Genomic DNA, 16,281 nt, shown 5'->3' with positions numbered 1-16,281 from the left:
TTGGTGGTTTTGTTGTGTTCATGTTCAGGTGGTTGTCTGGACTGAATTTTGCAGACTGATGCAGTCCATTGTTAAAAAGTGTGGCTCTTTCTATTCCTCTTCTCTCTTTTCTTCCTTCTCCTCATACTCCTGCTTTGTCTTCTTCTTTCTTCTTGTGTCTCTCTATTTAAATTTACTCAAATATTTCATGTAGAAATGATGTTGCAGTGTAATATTAGCTTTGGACAACCCGTTTTCAGTGTTTGAAATGAAATTCTGTCTTTTGTCATGGTAACCCTGCCATCACAGAAGCTTCTCTTTCATAAATTGTCAGCTCCCACACATTGTCTTAACTTGCAGTGAATTGATCAAATATTCACCATTGCAAGTGAACCGACTCAACCCAAAATGCCTGTGATTGAGTCAAGTCACAATTACAAAGCCTTTTTTAAGTGCCTCAGTGTTTGAAATGTCAGAATGATGAAGTAGCTGCTGACTCTCTATCTTCTTTCATTTGAGACTTGTATTTCCAATATTTCTGAGAGCACCGTGAGTAGTGTTGAAATTCAGGTTGCTGTGACAACCGCAGACACTCTGTCCTTAACTGTTGGTCAAGAGAAACTCACCCATGACGCCCACTGTTTCTCTGACTCTTTCTCCAGTCTCCTCTCCACCCGATCCCTGGCTCCCCTACCAGTCCTCAGTCAGCTTTGGGGGGCAGTAACTCCACTTTGTCAGGCAGCGCCAGCAGTGGTGTTTCCTCCCTTAGTGAGAGTAACTTCGGGGGTCAGTATCCAGAGCCTGGCCCGATCAGGAATGATGCCTTGGAGCCTCTTCCAAGTCACCTGTGGTCCCCTCCTGATGAGTACCTGGCCTCTCCCTACCTGCATATCCACTATGGTGGACCAGAAATTGACCCCGTGGACACGGTCCGCCCCTTCCATTACCGCAGTCCCGCCTCACACCCGCACACCCACCCACACCCTCACGCTCACGCCCACCCTGGGCTGGACAGCCATTCCCACGGGCCGCCACCTCACCACCACGCTCCCACTCACGGCCCACACCACATCCCTTACCGCAGGCCTCAGCCTCCAGCTGTGCCCCCTAAACCCTACCTGAGAGAGGGCTGCATCCCTGAGGAGGAGCTGCCGCCTCAGCCCATCCCGCTGCCTCGCAGAATCTTCCACTCCCCTCACGGCCACAGAGAGGACCAGGGGAAACATGCCTGGGAGCAGTGCATCAGCGAAGAGCATGAGGAGACACAGTGATGAGGAGGCTCCACTTATATTTAGAGCTTTCCTCTCCTTGTGTTTTTCCCTTCATTTGCACTGAGTTAGAGGAACAGTAACAGAAGCAGTCTGACAGGAAGCAGTGGCGTGTGTTCAGTTGACTCTTCTCGTTCTGTTTTTTTTTTCATTTCAGTGCACATGAAGGAAAGAAACGAAGGAGTGAACCTCGACGAATTTACCGGTACGAGGCTCAACTGCCGTCACTGCTCCATGTGGCCTCTTAGATATTATTAAAAGAAAATTATCTGTTGAACAATAAGACAGATAAACTTTGTTCAAAAATTGATATTGATTGTACACAGCTGTACAACTCGTCTGTGAGCATGTTTTTTTCATTTGAGAATAATACGACAACAGTTTTGTGAAATACGACAACCGTGGTCATAACCAACATGATCCCAGGTGCAGTATGAGCTCTGAACTCCCTTAATTTTGCTTTTCATGTCATTTTCACAACACGAGGCAACTACAGAAAGCTATTATTCACAGTGAAGTGACTTCTCTGCTTTAAATGCTTCATATATATGAATTCTTATTTTGATAAATTTGCTACATTATAGTGTTTTCAAAGGCTTATGTCCATGTTTTTCAAAACACTGTTAAGTGCTCCTTAATAGTGAATCATATCAAATGGCGCACTGTAATACGTGTTGCTGCCGGGCTGTCATAAGTCGCAGGTTTCTAAGGTTGGACTTGCAGCTCTCCTCTTGGACCGGCATCTCGTGGGACACGAACTTCAGTTGATGACAGACTGGTGATTTCCCATCCGTACCATGCGTATGGAAACCTACGTGAATGTATTCAGATGAGATGTTCTATTTGTAGTGCACAAGCTGCAATCCTGGTTTTTGTTTGAGTGCTTTAAGTTCAGTCTATATTTGTCTCTTTTGTGTGACAAAGATATCTTGAGAGGAATGAGAGCGTTCGGCAGATTGAGGGGAAACTGAGGACAATGACAGGCAGGACCGACACCTGTCATGTTTCATGTTCACGGTGAATGACGAACGAGGACTATCCACTTCACACCTCAACCAACACCAGTGCCATTCTCTCTCTCCCTCTTTTTCCCCTCCATCTTTTTTCCTTCTCTGTATGGTTGTCAGACCATGTTTAGCAGTGAGGGCTGAGCCTGGACAGCTGCAGTGGCATTGCGTTGCATCTGATGACACTGTCTAGACCCCCGCCCGCTGAGTGGCCAGTCAAGGAGCCCACTCAGACAGCGTTGGAATTGCCTACCTGCCTTAAGTGCACTCAAATGCAGTTTGACCCCCTCATCCAGACTGTGAGAAGCTCATTTAGTGACAGCCGCTCTCCTTTTCATTCTGTTCACTATACGCTTCCTGGTGGGAAAAAAGATATCTACCTACAGTAGTGATGTTTTGTATGGTTTTGTCCCGCTTTGGTTTCAGATTGTTGTTTGGTTTGTAGCGCTAATATTTCTTATTCTGCCTGCAGCTCTTTCTCAATCACCTTCTGTTGTGTGAAAACTGATGATGTGTTTCAGAGGAACGCTGAAGGCCCGACTGAGAGGGAGGTTTCCTTTTGTGTGGAGCAGAAGAGCACTGCTGTTTATTGCACCGTAGTGGGCTGGAAGGATATAGCTAATATTTTAACAATTACTTGTTTTCCTGGTTGTTTTTTTGCAGGTGGATGCTTTGTGTTACTGTACATCAAGTTGTCAGCTGACTAGACAACATCTATTTTTGTATGTGAGATCATCAGTTGTGTGAACATATTTCAGAAACCGTACCGAGACAGAAGGCACTGCATAGGCTGCTGTACTTTGTATGGAGATGAACCTGAGATTAGATATATACACTATATGAGTATCTCTTGCAAGCTTGATGGCATTGAGGATAACTGGTGACTAAAGAGATACTCAAAATATACGTACAATAGAATTTTTCAATGTAAATTCTGTTATTGTACATACAGCAGTATTGTGAAATATTTTTCAGAATTATTGCAGACGCCCCAAAAAGGTTTATCGTTGTTTTGTGTATATACATGTACTCCAGAGATCAATGTAATTGATAAATATCTATAATCAGTGTTTGGAAAAAGGACAAATCCATTAGACTGTGGCTGTCTCCACCGTTCTTGACTTTGAGTCTTCTCATATAAATACTTTATACACTTTTCAATGTGCTTTCCTGTACATATGGTGTTAGCATGATCAAACAGTGTTTGGTTGTAAAAGTGGTTTTCCTACTCCCATAACTGCTGTGGTATGGAATTCATTAACGATGCCAAACATTAAAGACAATCTTTTATCAGCTCGAACCTCCTTACATCTGCTGTGCTGTGATTGATGGAGCAGTATGTGGAGATGACAGTAGAGGGCGCTGTTTGTCATGGAAACACAAGACTGTGACTCCGAAGAGTTATGGTAATGTTCCCACTGTTTTGAGTGTGTGTGTGTGTGTGTGTGTGTGTGTGTGTGTGTGTGTGTGTGTGTGTGTGTGTGTGTGTGTGTGTGTGTGTGTGTGTGTGTGTGAAGTATATGTGTGTTGACAACATGTCACACAACCCCTGGCTCCACCACAGATGAAAAAGGAACACGAACCCTTCAGCTGCAGTGACAGCTAAGGTCCCTGCTCTCACCAACTCAAGCTTCACACTGTCACTAACACCCTGCTTTGATATTCATATACAACATATCTTTTTTTACATGTTGTGTTTAAATGAAGTTTTATTTGTTCATATAACGAAAAAACAATAACTCAGCCTGTTATACATAAATGTAAGCAGGTGGCATTAAATCTTTCTGTAAATATCACAAACATGGATGTGCTTCAAAGTCAGTTTACATCACCATCTTGGTGAATAGTAATAGTAATGTGTGGCCTACAGATGGCACAAGTGACCCATTGAGACCCCGAGTGTCAGTGTAAAAGTCCTGTCATGATACCTTAAAGGAATAATTAGAAGTATCAGACTATTTCATGTCTGAAAATGTAACATACTTTGAAAATCATAATCAAATAAGAACTGATGGCTGTTTATTTTCCTTTCTTCAACATCAAAACTTTCAACAGTCATCATTAGATTGATAGATAGATAGATGGACTGAACACTGATGTTGCAGGCATGGGCTGTGTGTCTATTTGCCTCTGAAACGGATTGTCTTTGGCGACTACAAGGACTGTGCATTCTCAGTGTCTCGCATATCCGTGATGCAGTCACAAAAAAAAAAAGAGTAAGGATGAAAGGATCTGAGCTGCCTCTCTAGAGGAGGATCATGCTGTGGTGCATGCTGATGCAGACACTGAATTTTTATTTTTGCAGCATCACTGTGGCTCTTCTCATTTTTTTCCCCAGATCTCTCTCTATGTTAGTCTCCTTTTCTTTCTTCCTCACAGCCTGTATTTTGTCTTAGGGGACCTGCAGTGATTGATGTCAGTATAATAACACACTCTCCACACAGAATAGCATATGATTCTGTATTCACTTTTGTTTTTGCACACTTACATGAATGTCAGTGCATTGCTTGGCATGCAGGCAGAGCTCTTGTCTCTTCTGGGGTTGCACTGTCTCATTTTGCAGTTATTATTTGGGGCACAAGTGCACAATGATGTGAAAAGCACCTCTCATAAATTCTGGCAACCGGAATGACATGCTGCCATCCAGACTGCGTTTGGAGGAAAACAAAAATAACCTTGATGTGGCATTGCATCGTGCTGTGTACGCTGTTTACTCCTGAATGTGTGTTCCTGTGCTGCTACATTAATTTGCCACTGGTTTAGTTCAAATGCTGTCTCTACTGTTTCTATGCCTGTGAAGAAATTGAACGGACTGACAGCATGTTGTTCACCAGATAGCTACAAATAAAGGAGAGAATAAGAGACAAAAGCTAGAAGGCAGGAGATAGCATCCACTACGTCAGGAAACAAAGACTTTTAATAAATGAAACAATACTAATAAATAAAGATTAAACAGGTTGCACATTCAAAACAAAATCCAACAAAATGAACATAACACTGAACAGTAAAGTACAGTACCATAGCACATATTATTAAAAAAAAAATACCCCCCATACGTTTACAAATTTTCTTAAAAACTTCCAGAGGCAAACATAGACATTGTATAAAAGCATTATACAGTAGAGCATTTGTCATCTGAGTATAATTTACAAATTTACTGAAGGATAAATACTCGTAGCTGATCCCTAACTTGAGACACACATGTAAAAGTTATTTAAACATGTGTCTCTCAGGTGAGGTTCCAGCCCTTTTTTTTAGTGATCAATAACAGTGATGAGGTGACGATGAAAGCAGTCCATCAATTCATGGGAAACTCACAAATTATCTATAACTGTAAATAAATTTTAATAGCTTTATCCACATCTCCATTGGTCTCTTCTCTGTTGGTGCATCACAGAATTAAAGTCAAGAGCATCTCTGCCAGCGGATATGGCTACATCAGGCGTTTGTGGAAGAACACTGCACAGCTGTCCTTCATCTAACTCTCCAGACAGAGGCTGCATCAGTAGGGAGCGAACTTCTGTCTTTCTGGCTTTTTGATGCAGTTGGCTGAGGAGATTTTGGCGGTGTAGGCGGCCAGAGTGGTGTGGGAGGGTGCTGCAGTGACAGCCACGGTTGGGGTGGGGCTGGACAGAGTCAGAAAGGGGACAGACTTCACCCCGAGCAGGCCGGAGAGTGGCATGGCACCGTATGGGGTGCCCAACACATGAGCCGGGGTCAGTGCGCCCACAGCAGCCAGGGTGGGTGCGGGAGAGGCAGCTGGGGAGGTCGGCTGGGTGAAGGCCATGTTGAGGTCGACCGGAGTTGCCATGGTGGCTGCCTGGGCCGTGGATTTGGCTGTCTCTAAACTATGAAGGCAGAGGTAGAAGGATAGGACAGGATAGGGGGACAGAGACAGGAACAGAAAATGAAGAACAGAGGATTATACTGTTGCTGCAACACTGGGTGAAGTTTCTGGGAAATTATTAAAGGGGGAACTCCACCAATAATATTGAAGCTTCCTTGCCCTGGTTTGACAGTTTTTTCTTTTGTTTGTCATTATTCATTGGAATGTTTTTATCATCTTTTTTGTAACTGTGAATCACTTTGTACCCCTGCCACAGAAATACAGTGTTGCTTACTCACTTGTTAACTAATAATTGCTGGTAAACATGATTTTAAATTACATGTTTCAGAGGTTCGCAACAGAAAAAAAAGATTTTCATTTGCTCCATATCCATGATTGTACTGGCAGTTTTTATGCAACACTACTCCTCCCAAATCCCAAATAAATTAATCTGGACTTCTGTATCAACACTTTTAAACATATTTGGTTTCACTGAGATCAGAAGAAAAGCAAAGATGAGTTTAAATGGGGGGGATCATTATGTTTTTGCAAGGGCTGGGCAAGTTAATGCGTTATCGCGTTAACGCATAAATTAACACCGACGATCATTTTATCGCGCATTAACGCAGTTTTTATTTTTTATGAAAGTCCGTTGCTCACTTGCTCTGAATACACATACCATAGACAGTATAAAACATGGACGTAGCACCCGTGACGTCACCCATTGGTTTCGGGGAGTCGGTTTTGTGGCCAAACCATTGGCATTTGAGCTGCGCCATCTTGGATTTTAGTGGGAGTGTACTTTCCATATTTGGCGGAGAGGTGATCAGCCGGCCGAGAACCCGTCCACTTAGCTCGGAGCAACCAAGCTAGCCGAAGGCTAATCATCTAATCAGCTAGGCTAACAAGCTAAGCAGCAGCTACACGCAGCTACATCCACCACACCACAGTCCCCGAGTCCGACCCGACTAGCTCGACCCCGTCCGACCGCGACACAGAGCCAGCGCTTGTGCCTGAATGTAAGTTCCTTACAAACTATAGCACCACAGCATTTGAAATAATAATTCATCTTTTATTGAGGTCATACTACATAAGAAATAAAGCCAAAAAAATCCGCCAAAACTCATCTTAAAAGTTAACGTTACCGTTACAACTCGTGGGGGGAAATTTATTTCTAGCCTATTATTTAACTGTGAAACAATCATTATGATTTCATATTAATGAAATCATAATCATTAATATGAAATCATAATGAGTGTATCATCATATGAGCATATAAAGGAGTTGAGAGTGTGAAGGGCATCCTGATTATCTGTTCAGAGCAAGCATGTAATTTGGTTTAATGGACAATGTGTTATTTGTAAATTACTTTAGTGTTGTTTAGAGTTTGTGTAGACATTTCAATGGTGTTATTTTCAGCCACATATATGTTAAGACTACCAGGATGTCCTTGGTTAAATATATCCTGGTATTTGTGGATATATATATGAAAAAGTTAACTATAATGGACATTTGTACTTTGAGTTGTGTTTATGTGACTACATGTGTAACGTGGTTACAAGGAAGTTGCACATGTTAAGAAAAAGTATCATGAAGTTTGTCAGAGGATAACTCATGCAGTCAGTGTTCAGTTTGAGAGATGTTGATGAAGCAGGTTAATGGAGCCTGTTGTGTGTTTGTGTGCTCTTTACATGTCCAAATCCTTTGCTTTCTCTACTTTTCTCTACTTTCTTTTCAAATCATATACAGTAATGTACATCACCACTTACCCACAGACGTAACGCAAAAATACATAACACATTATAGATTATATGCCATAAATCCATGCTTTGATTCTACAGCAGTAATACCTACATATATGCCATATACATTATTCAAAGTAAGGTTTTCTTTCCTTCAGTACAACAGCATTTCCACGAATACTATATCTCATTCTAACTAGATATGTTGATAACACAATAGTTAAAAAATGCTGTTGAAATATAGGTTTTGCTTTACCTTTACATCACTTCAAAAAGCAAAAGGCACTGGTTATGGTACACCTAGTACACTAGGGTGGGGTTCAATTCCCTGCAGTGCCCTGCTAATAGATTGATGATGTAAGATCCACACAAAATCCTAAATATACACAGCTTGTCATGACAACTCCATGTTAACACATCTAGAATGTATGTATTTCCATTATATAGCTCACATGGCACACTGGCATAAACAGACATTTATGGCTTCAAGTAAAAGGAGCTTCTTTTCTTTCCAACAGCCCTAATCTCATCTGCTCTCCAGATATACAGAGACATACACATGTACAAAAGAAATGTCTTTTCCCCCAGTAGGTGCTGTATGTGTGTATGTCTTTTGTATGCTGACCAGTTTGACCATGCTCGGTTACACGGAAAGTGTCAAACGAACTTTTGTTTGGGGAAAGTTTTGGGCAAAGTTTGCTGAGGTTTTGAGAACGTCCACGTGGTCAAATTAACCGACAAAGCAGAAGGAGAAAAATAAAAGAGGAGGAAAGTAATAATAATTCCTTCAGATAAAAAGGGTATTGCACAAATTTCGTGTTTGTCATAAAAATCGGCCAAAAAAAGTCAAACATTTTTTTAGCCTCAAAATGTCATAAAAATGTTCATATTATAGTAAGGCGTCAAAATCGGCAAAAAAGGCAAAAAAATTTTTCACTTAAAATGTCATAAAAATGGTCATAGTATAGTAAGGCGTCAAAATTGGCCAAAAAAAGTCAAAAATTTTTTGGGCCTCAAAATGTCATAAAAATGGTCATAGTATAGTAAGGCGTCAAAATCGGCCAAAAAAAGTCAAAAAATTTTTGGGCCTCAAAATGTCATAAAAAAAAGTCATAGTATAGTAAGGCGTCACAATCGACCAAAAAAAAGTCAAATTTTTTTTTGGGCCTCAAAATGTCATAAAAATGGTCATAGTGTAGTAAGGCGTCAAAATCGGCCAAAAAAAGTCAAAAAATTTTTGGGCCTCAAAATGTCATAAAAATAGTCATAGTATAGTAAGGCGTCACAATCGACCAAAAAAAAGTCAAATTTTTTTTTGGCCTCAAAATGTCATAAAAATGGTCATAGTATAGCAAGGCGTCAAAATCGGCCAAAAAAAGTCAAAAAAATTTTTGACCTCAAAATGTCATCAAAAACGTCATAGTATAGTAAAGCGTCAAAATCGGCCAAAAAAAGTCTAAAAAATTTTTGACCTCAAAATGTCATAAAAAACGTCATAGTATAGTATGGTGTTTTTTTCGGCCAAAAAAAGTGAAAAAAATTTTTGACCTCAAAATGTCATAAAAAACGTCATAGTATAGTAAGGCGTCAAAATTGGACAAAAAAAGTGAAAAAAATTTTTGACCTCAAAATGTCATAAAAAAGTCATAGTATAGTAAGGCGTCAAAATCGGCCAAAAAAAGTCAAAAATTTTTTTGACCTCAAAATGTCATGAAAAACGTCATAGTGTAGTAAGGCGTCAAAATCGGCCAAAAAAAGTCAAAAAATTTTTGGGCCTCAAAATGTCATAAAAATAGTCATAGTATAGTAAGGCGTCACAATCGACCAAAAAAAAGTCAAATTTTTTTTTGGCCTCAAAATGTCATAAAAATGGTCATAGTATAGCAAGGCGTCAAAATCGGCCAAAAAAAGTCAAAAAAATTTTTGACCTCAAAATGTCATAAAAATGGTCATAGTATAGTAAGGCGTCAAAATCGGCCAAAAAAAGTGAAAAAAATTTTTGACCTCAAAATGTCATAAAAAACGTCATAGTATAGTAAGGCGTCAAAATCGGCCAAAAAAAGTCCAAAATTTTTTTGACTTAAAAATGTCATCAAAAACGTCATAGTATAGTAAGGCGTCAAAATCGGCCAAAAAAAGTGAAAAAAATTTTTGACCTCAAAATGTCATCAAAAACGTCATAGTATAGTAAAGCGTCAAAATCGGCCAAAAAAAGTCTAAAAAATTTTTGACCTCAAAATGTCATAAAAAACGTCATAGTATAGTATGGTGTTTTTTTCGGCCAAAAAAAGTGAAAAAAATTTTTGACCTCAAAATGTCATAAAAAACGTCATAGTATAGTAAGGCGTCAAAATTGGACAAAAAAAGTGAAAAAAATTTTTGACCTCAAAATGTCATAAAAAAGTCATAGTATAGTAAGGCGTCAAAATCGGCCAAAAAAAGTCAAAAATTTTTTTGACCTCAAAATGTCATGAAAAACGTCATAGTGTAGTAAGGCGTCAAAATCGGCCAAAAAAAGTCAAAAAATTTTTGGGCCTCAAAATGTCATAAAAATAGTCATAGTATAGTAAGGCGTCACAATCGACCAAAAAAAAGTCAAATTTTTTTTTGGCCTCAAAATGTCATAAAAAACGTCATAGTATAGTAAGGCGTCAAAATTGGACAAAAAAAGTCTAAATTTTTTTTTACCTCAAAATGTCATAAAAAACGTCATAGTATAGTAAGGCGTCAAAATCGGCCAAAAAAAGTGAAAAAAATTTTTGGGCCTCAAAATGTCATAAAAAACGTCATAGTATAGTAAGGCGTCAAAATTGGACAAAAAAAGTCTAAATTTTTTTTTACCTCAAAATGTCATAAAAAACGTCATAGTATAGTAAGGCGTCAAAATCGGCCAAAAAAAGTCAAAAAATTTTTGGGCCTCAAAATGTCATAAAAATAGTCATAGTATAGTAAGGCGTCACAATCGACCAAAAAAAAGTCAAATTTTTTTTTGGCCTCAAAATGTCATAAAAAACGTCATAGTATAGTAAGGCGTCAAAATCGGACAAAAAAAGTCTAAATTTTTTTTTACCTCAAAATGTCATAAAAAACGTCATAGTATAGTAAGGCGTCAAAATCGGCCAAAAAAAGTGAAAAAAATTTTTGACCTCAAAATGTCATAAAAAACGTCATAGTATAGTAAGGCGTCAAAATCGGCCAAAAAAAGTCAAAAAATTTTTGGGCCTCAAAATGTCATAAAAATAGTCATAGTATAGTAAGGCGTCACAATCGACCAAAAAAAAGTCAAATTTCTTTTTGGCCTCAAAATGTCATAAAAATAGTCATAGTATAGCAAGGCGTCAAAATCGGCCAAAAAAAGTCAAAAATTTTTTTGACCTCAAAATGTCATAAAAAACGTCATAGTATAGTAAGGCGTCAAAATCGGCCAAAAAAAGTCAAAAAATTTTTGGGCCTCAAAATGTCATAAAAATAGTCATAGTATAGTAAGGCGTCACAATCGACCAAAAAAAAGTCAAATTTTTTTTTGGCCTCAAAATGTCATAAAAATAGTCATAGTATAGCAAGGCGTCAAAATCGGCCAAAAAAAGTGAAAAAAATTTTTGACCTCAAAATGTCATAAAAAACGTCATAGTGTAGTATGGTGTTTTTTTCGGCCAAAAAAAGTGAAAAAAATTTTTGACCTCAAAATGTCATAAAAAACGTCATAGTATAGTAAGGCGTCAAAATTGGACAAAAAAAGTCTAAATTTTTTTTTACCTCAAAATGTCATAAAAAACGTCATAGTATAGTAAGGCGTCAAAATCGGCCAAAAAAAGTCAAAAAATTTTTTGACCTCAAAACGTCATAGTATAGTAAGGCGTCAAAATTGGACAAAAAAAGTCAAAAAAATTTTTGACCTCAAAATGTCATAAAAAACGTCATAGTATAGTATGGCGTTTTTTTCGGCCAAAAAAAGTCAAAAAAATTTTTGACCTCAAAATGTCATAAAAAACGTCATAGTATAGTAAGGCGTCAAAATCGGACAAAAAAAGTCAAAAATTTTTTTGACCTCACAATGTCATAAAAAACGTCATAGTATAGTATGGCGTATTTTTCACGCAAAAAAAGTCAAAAAAAATTTTGACCTCAAAATGTCATAAACAACGACATAGTATAGTATGGCGTCAAAATCGGCCAAAAAAAGTCAAAAAAATTTTTGACCTCAAAATGTCATAAAAAACGTCATAGTATAGTAAGGCGTCAAAATCGGACAAAAAAAGTCAAAAAAATTTTTGACCTCAAAATGCCATAAAAAACGTCATAGTATAGTATAGTAAGGCGTCAAAATTGGACAAAAAAAGTCAAAAAAATTTTTGACCTCAAAATGTCATAAAAAACGTCATAGTATAGTATGGCGTTTTTTTCGGGCCAAAAAAAGTCAAAAAAATTTTTGACCTCAAAATGTCATAAAAAACGTCATAGTATAGTATGGCGTTTTTTTCGGCCAAAAAAAGTCAAAATTTTGTTTGACCTCAAAATGTCATAAAAACGTCATAGTATAGTATGGCGTTTTTTTCGGGTAAAAAAAGTCAAAATTTTTTTTGACCTCACAATGTCATAAAAAACGTCATAGTATAGTATGGCGTATTTTTCACGCAAAAAAAGTCAAAAAATTTTTTGACATCAAAATGTCATAAAAAACGTCATAGTATAGTATGGTGTTTTTTTCGGCCAAAAAAAGCGAAAAAAATTTTTGACCTCAAAATGTCATAAAAAACGTCATAGTATAGTAAGGCGTCAAAATTGGACAAAAAAAGTCAAAAAAATTTTGACCTCAAAATGTCATAAAAAACGTCATAGTATAGTAAGGCGTCAAAATTGGACAAAAAAAGTCAAAAAAATTTTTGACCTCAAAATGTCATAAAAAACGTCATAGTATAGTAAGGCGTCAAAATTGGACAAAAAAAGTCAAAAAAAAATTTTGACCTCAAAATGTCATAAAAAACGTCATAGTATAGTAAGGCGTCAAAATTGGACAAAAAAAGTCAAAAAAATTTTTGACCTCAAAATGTCATAAAAAACGTCATAGTATAGTATGGCGTTTTTTTCGGCCAAAAAAAGTCAAAAAATTTTTTGACCTCAAAATGTCATAAACAACGACATAGTATAGTAAGGCGTCAAAATTGGACAAAAAAAGTCAAAAAAATTTTTGACCTCAAAATGTCATAAAAAACGTCATAGTATAGTATGGTGTTTTTTTCGGCCAAAAAAAGTCAAAAAAATTTTTGACCTCAAAATAGTATAGTAAGGCGTCAAAATTGGACAAAAAAAGTCAAAACATTTTTTGACCTCAAAATGTCATAAAAAACGTCATAGTATAGTAAGGCGTCAAAATCGGACAAAAAAAGTCAAAAATTTTTTTGACCTCACAATGTCATAAAAAACGTCATAGTATAGTATGGCGTATTTTTCACGCAAAAAAAGTCAAAAAAAATTTTGACATCAAAATGTCATAAAAAACGTCATAGTATAGTAAGGCGTCAAAATCAGACAAAAAAAGTCCAAATTTTTTTTGACCTCAAAATGTCATAAACAACGACATAGTATAGTAAGGCGTCAAAATCGGCCAAAAAAAGTCAAAAAAATTTTTGACCTCAAAATGTCATAAAAAACGTCATAGTATAGTATGGCGTTTTTTTCGGCCAAAAAAAGTCAAAAAAATTTTTGACCTCAAAATGTCATAAAAAACGTCATAGTATAGTATGGCGTTTTTTTCGGCCAAAAAAAGTCAAAAAATTTTTTGACCTCAAAATGTCATAAACAACGACATAGTATAGTAAGGCGTCAAAATTGGACAAAAAAAGTCAAAAAAATTTTTGACCTCAAAATGTCATAAAAAACGTCATAGTATAGTATGGTGTTTTTTTCGGCCAAAAAAAGTCAAAAAAATTTTTGACCTCAAAATAGTATAGTAAGGCGTCAAAATTGGACAAAAAAAGTCAAAACATTTTTTGACCTCAAAATGTCATAAAAAACGTCATAGTATAGTAAGGCGTCAAAATCGGACAAAAAAAGTCAAAAATTTTTTTGACCTCACAATGTCATAAAAAACGTCATAGTATAGTATGGCGTATTTTTCACGCAAAAAAAGTCAAAAAAAATTTTGACATCAAAATGTCATAAAAAACGTCATAGTATAGTAAGGCGTCAAAATCAGACAAAAAAAGTCCAAATTTTTTTTGACCTCAAAATGTCATAAACAACGACATAGTATAGTAAGGCGTCAAAATCGGCCAAAAAAAGTCAAAAAAATTTTTGACCTCAAAATGTCATAAAAAACGTCATAGTATAGTATGGTGTTTTTTTCGGCCAAAAAAAGTCAAAAAAATTTTTGACCTGAAAATGTCATAAAAAACGTCATAGTATAGTAAGGCGTCAAAATCGGCCAAAAAAAGTGAAATAAATTTTTGACCTCAAAATGTCATGAAAAACGTCATAGTATAGTAAGGCGTCAAAGTCGGCCAAAAAAAGTCAAAAAATTTTTTGACCTCAAAATGTCATAAAAAACGTCATAGTATAGCAAGGCGTCAAAATCGGCCAAAAAAAGTCAAACATTTTTTTGACCTCAAAATGTCATAAAAAACGTCATAGTATAGTAAGGCGTCAAAATCGGCCAAAAAAAGTCAAAAAATTTTTGGGCCTCAAAATGTCATAAAAATAGTCATAGTATAGTAAGGCGTCACAATCGACCAAAAAAAAGTCAAATTTTTTTTTGGCCTCAAAATGTCATAAAAATAGTCATAGTATAGCAAGGCGTCAAAATCGGCCAAAAAAAGTGAAAAAAATTTTTGACCTCAAAATGTCATAAAAAACGTCATAGTGTAGTATGGTGTTTTTTTCGGCCAAAAAAAGTGAAAAAAATTTTTGACCTCAAAATGTCATAAAAAACGTCATAGTATAGTAAGGCGTCAAAATTGGACAAAAAAAGTCTAAATTTTTTTTTACCTCAAAATGTCATAAAAAACGTCATAGTATAGTAAGGCGTCAAAATCGGCCAAAAAAAGTCAAAAAATTTTTTGACCTCAAAACGTCATAGTATAGTAAGGCGTCAAAATTGGACAAAAAAAGTCAAAAAAATTTTTGACCTCAAAATGTCATAAAAAACGTCATAGTATAGTATGGCGTTTTTTTCGGCCAAAAAAAGTCAAAAAAATTTTTGACCTCAAAATGTCATAAAAAACGTCATAGTATAGTATGGCGTTTTTTTCGGCCAAAAAAAGTCAAAATTTTGTTTGACCTCAAAATGTCATAAAAACATCATAGTATAGTATGGCGTTTTTTTCGGGTAAAAAAAGTCAAAATTTTTTTTGACCTCAAAATGTCATAAAAAACGTCATAGTATCGTAAGGCGTCAAAATCGGCCAAAAAAAGTCAAAAAAAATTTTGACCTCAAAATGTCATAAAAAACGTCATAGTATAGTAAGGCGTCAAAATTGGACAAAAAAAGTGAAAAAAATTTTTGACCTCAAAATGTCATAAAAAACGTCATAGTATAGTAAGGCGTCAAAATCGGACAAAAAAAGTCAAAAATTTTTTTGACCTCAAAATGTCATGAAAAACGTCATAGTATAGTAAGGCGTCAAAATCGGCCAAAAAAAGTTAAAAAAAATTTTGACCTCAAAATGTCATAAAAAACGTCATAGTATAGTAAGGCGTCAAAATTGGACAAAAAAAGTCAAAAAAAAATTTTGACCTCAAAATGTCATAAAAAACGTCATAGTATAGTAAGGCGTCAAAATTGGACAAAAAAAGTCAAAAAAATTTTTGACCTCAAAATGTCATAAAAAACGTCATAGTATAGTATGGCGTTTTTTTCGGGCCAAAAAAAGTCAAAAAAATTTTTGACCTCAAAATGTCATAAAAAACGTCATAGTATAGTATGGCGTTTTTTTCGGCCAAAAAAAGTCAAAATTTTGTTTGACCTCAAAATGTCATAAAAACGTCATAGTATAGTATGGCGTTTTTTTCGGGTAAAAAAAGTCAAAAATTTTTTTGACCTCACAATGTCATAAAAAACGTCATAGTATAGTATGGCGTATTTTTCACGCAAAAAAAGTCAAAAAATTTTTTGACATCAAAATGTCATAAAAAACGTCATAGTATAGTATGGTGTTTTTTTCGGCCAAAAAAAGCGAAAAAAATTTTTGACCTCAAAATGTCATAAAAAACGTCATAGTATAGTAAGGCGTCAAAATTGGACAAAAAAAGTCAAAAAAATTTTTGACCTCAAAATGTCATAAAAAACGTCATAGTATAGTAAGGCGTCAAAATCGGACAAAAAAAGTCAAAAAATTTTTTGACCTCAAAATGTCATAAAAAACGTCATAGTATCGTAAGGCGTCAAAATCGGCCAAAAAAAGTGAAAAAAATTTTTGACCTCAAAATGTCATAAAAAACGTCATAGTATAGTAAGGCGTCAA

At 36.1% G+C, this 16,281-nt stretch overlaps 2 protein-coding genes across 2 annotated transcripts in view; one reads left to right on the top strand and one right to left on the bottom strand.

The window, feature by feature from the left end:
• LOC121192411 (dedicator of cytokinesis protein 3-like) overlaps positions 1–1,250 on the top strand; it is a 43,250-nt gene extending 42,000 nt beyond the window's left edge. Inside the window, exon 54 of the mRNA XM_041054103.1 lies at positions 642–1,250. Coding sequence (XP_040910037.1) covers positions 642–1,250 — 609 coding nt within the window. The remainder of the gene's footprint in view (positions 1–641) is intronic.
• A 4,056-nt stretch (positions 1,251–5,306) lies between these two features.
• The window catches only part of LOC121190016 (poly(rC)-binding protein 4-like), a 73,832-nt gene continuing 62,857 nt past the window's right edge, over positions 5,307–16,281 (bottom strand). The window contains exon 16 of the mRNA XM_041050558.1: positions 5,307–6,102. Within this exon, the coding sequence (XP_040906492.1) occupies positions 5,757–6,102 (346 nt within the window). The 3' untranslated portion in view covers positions 5,307–5,756. The remainder of the gene's footprint in view (positions 6,103–16,281) is intronic.

Source organism: Toxotes jaculatrix, chromosome 2 (genome assembly GCF_017976425.1).
Source record: "Toxotes jaculatrix isolate fToxJac2 chromosome 2, fToxJac2.pri, whole genome shotgun sequence".
Classification (NCBI taxonomy): Eukaryota; Metazoa; Chordata; class Actinopteri; family Toxotidae; genus Toxotes; species Toxotes jaculatrix.
This window is presented reverse-complemented; position numbering and strand designations above follow the sequence as displayed.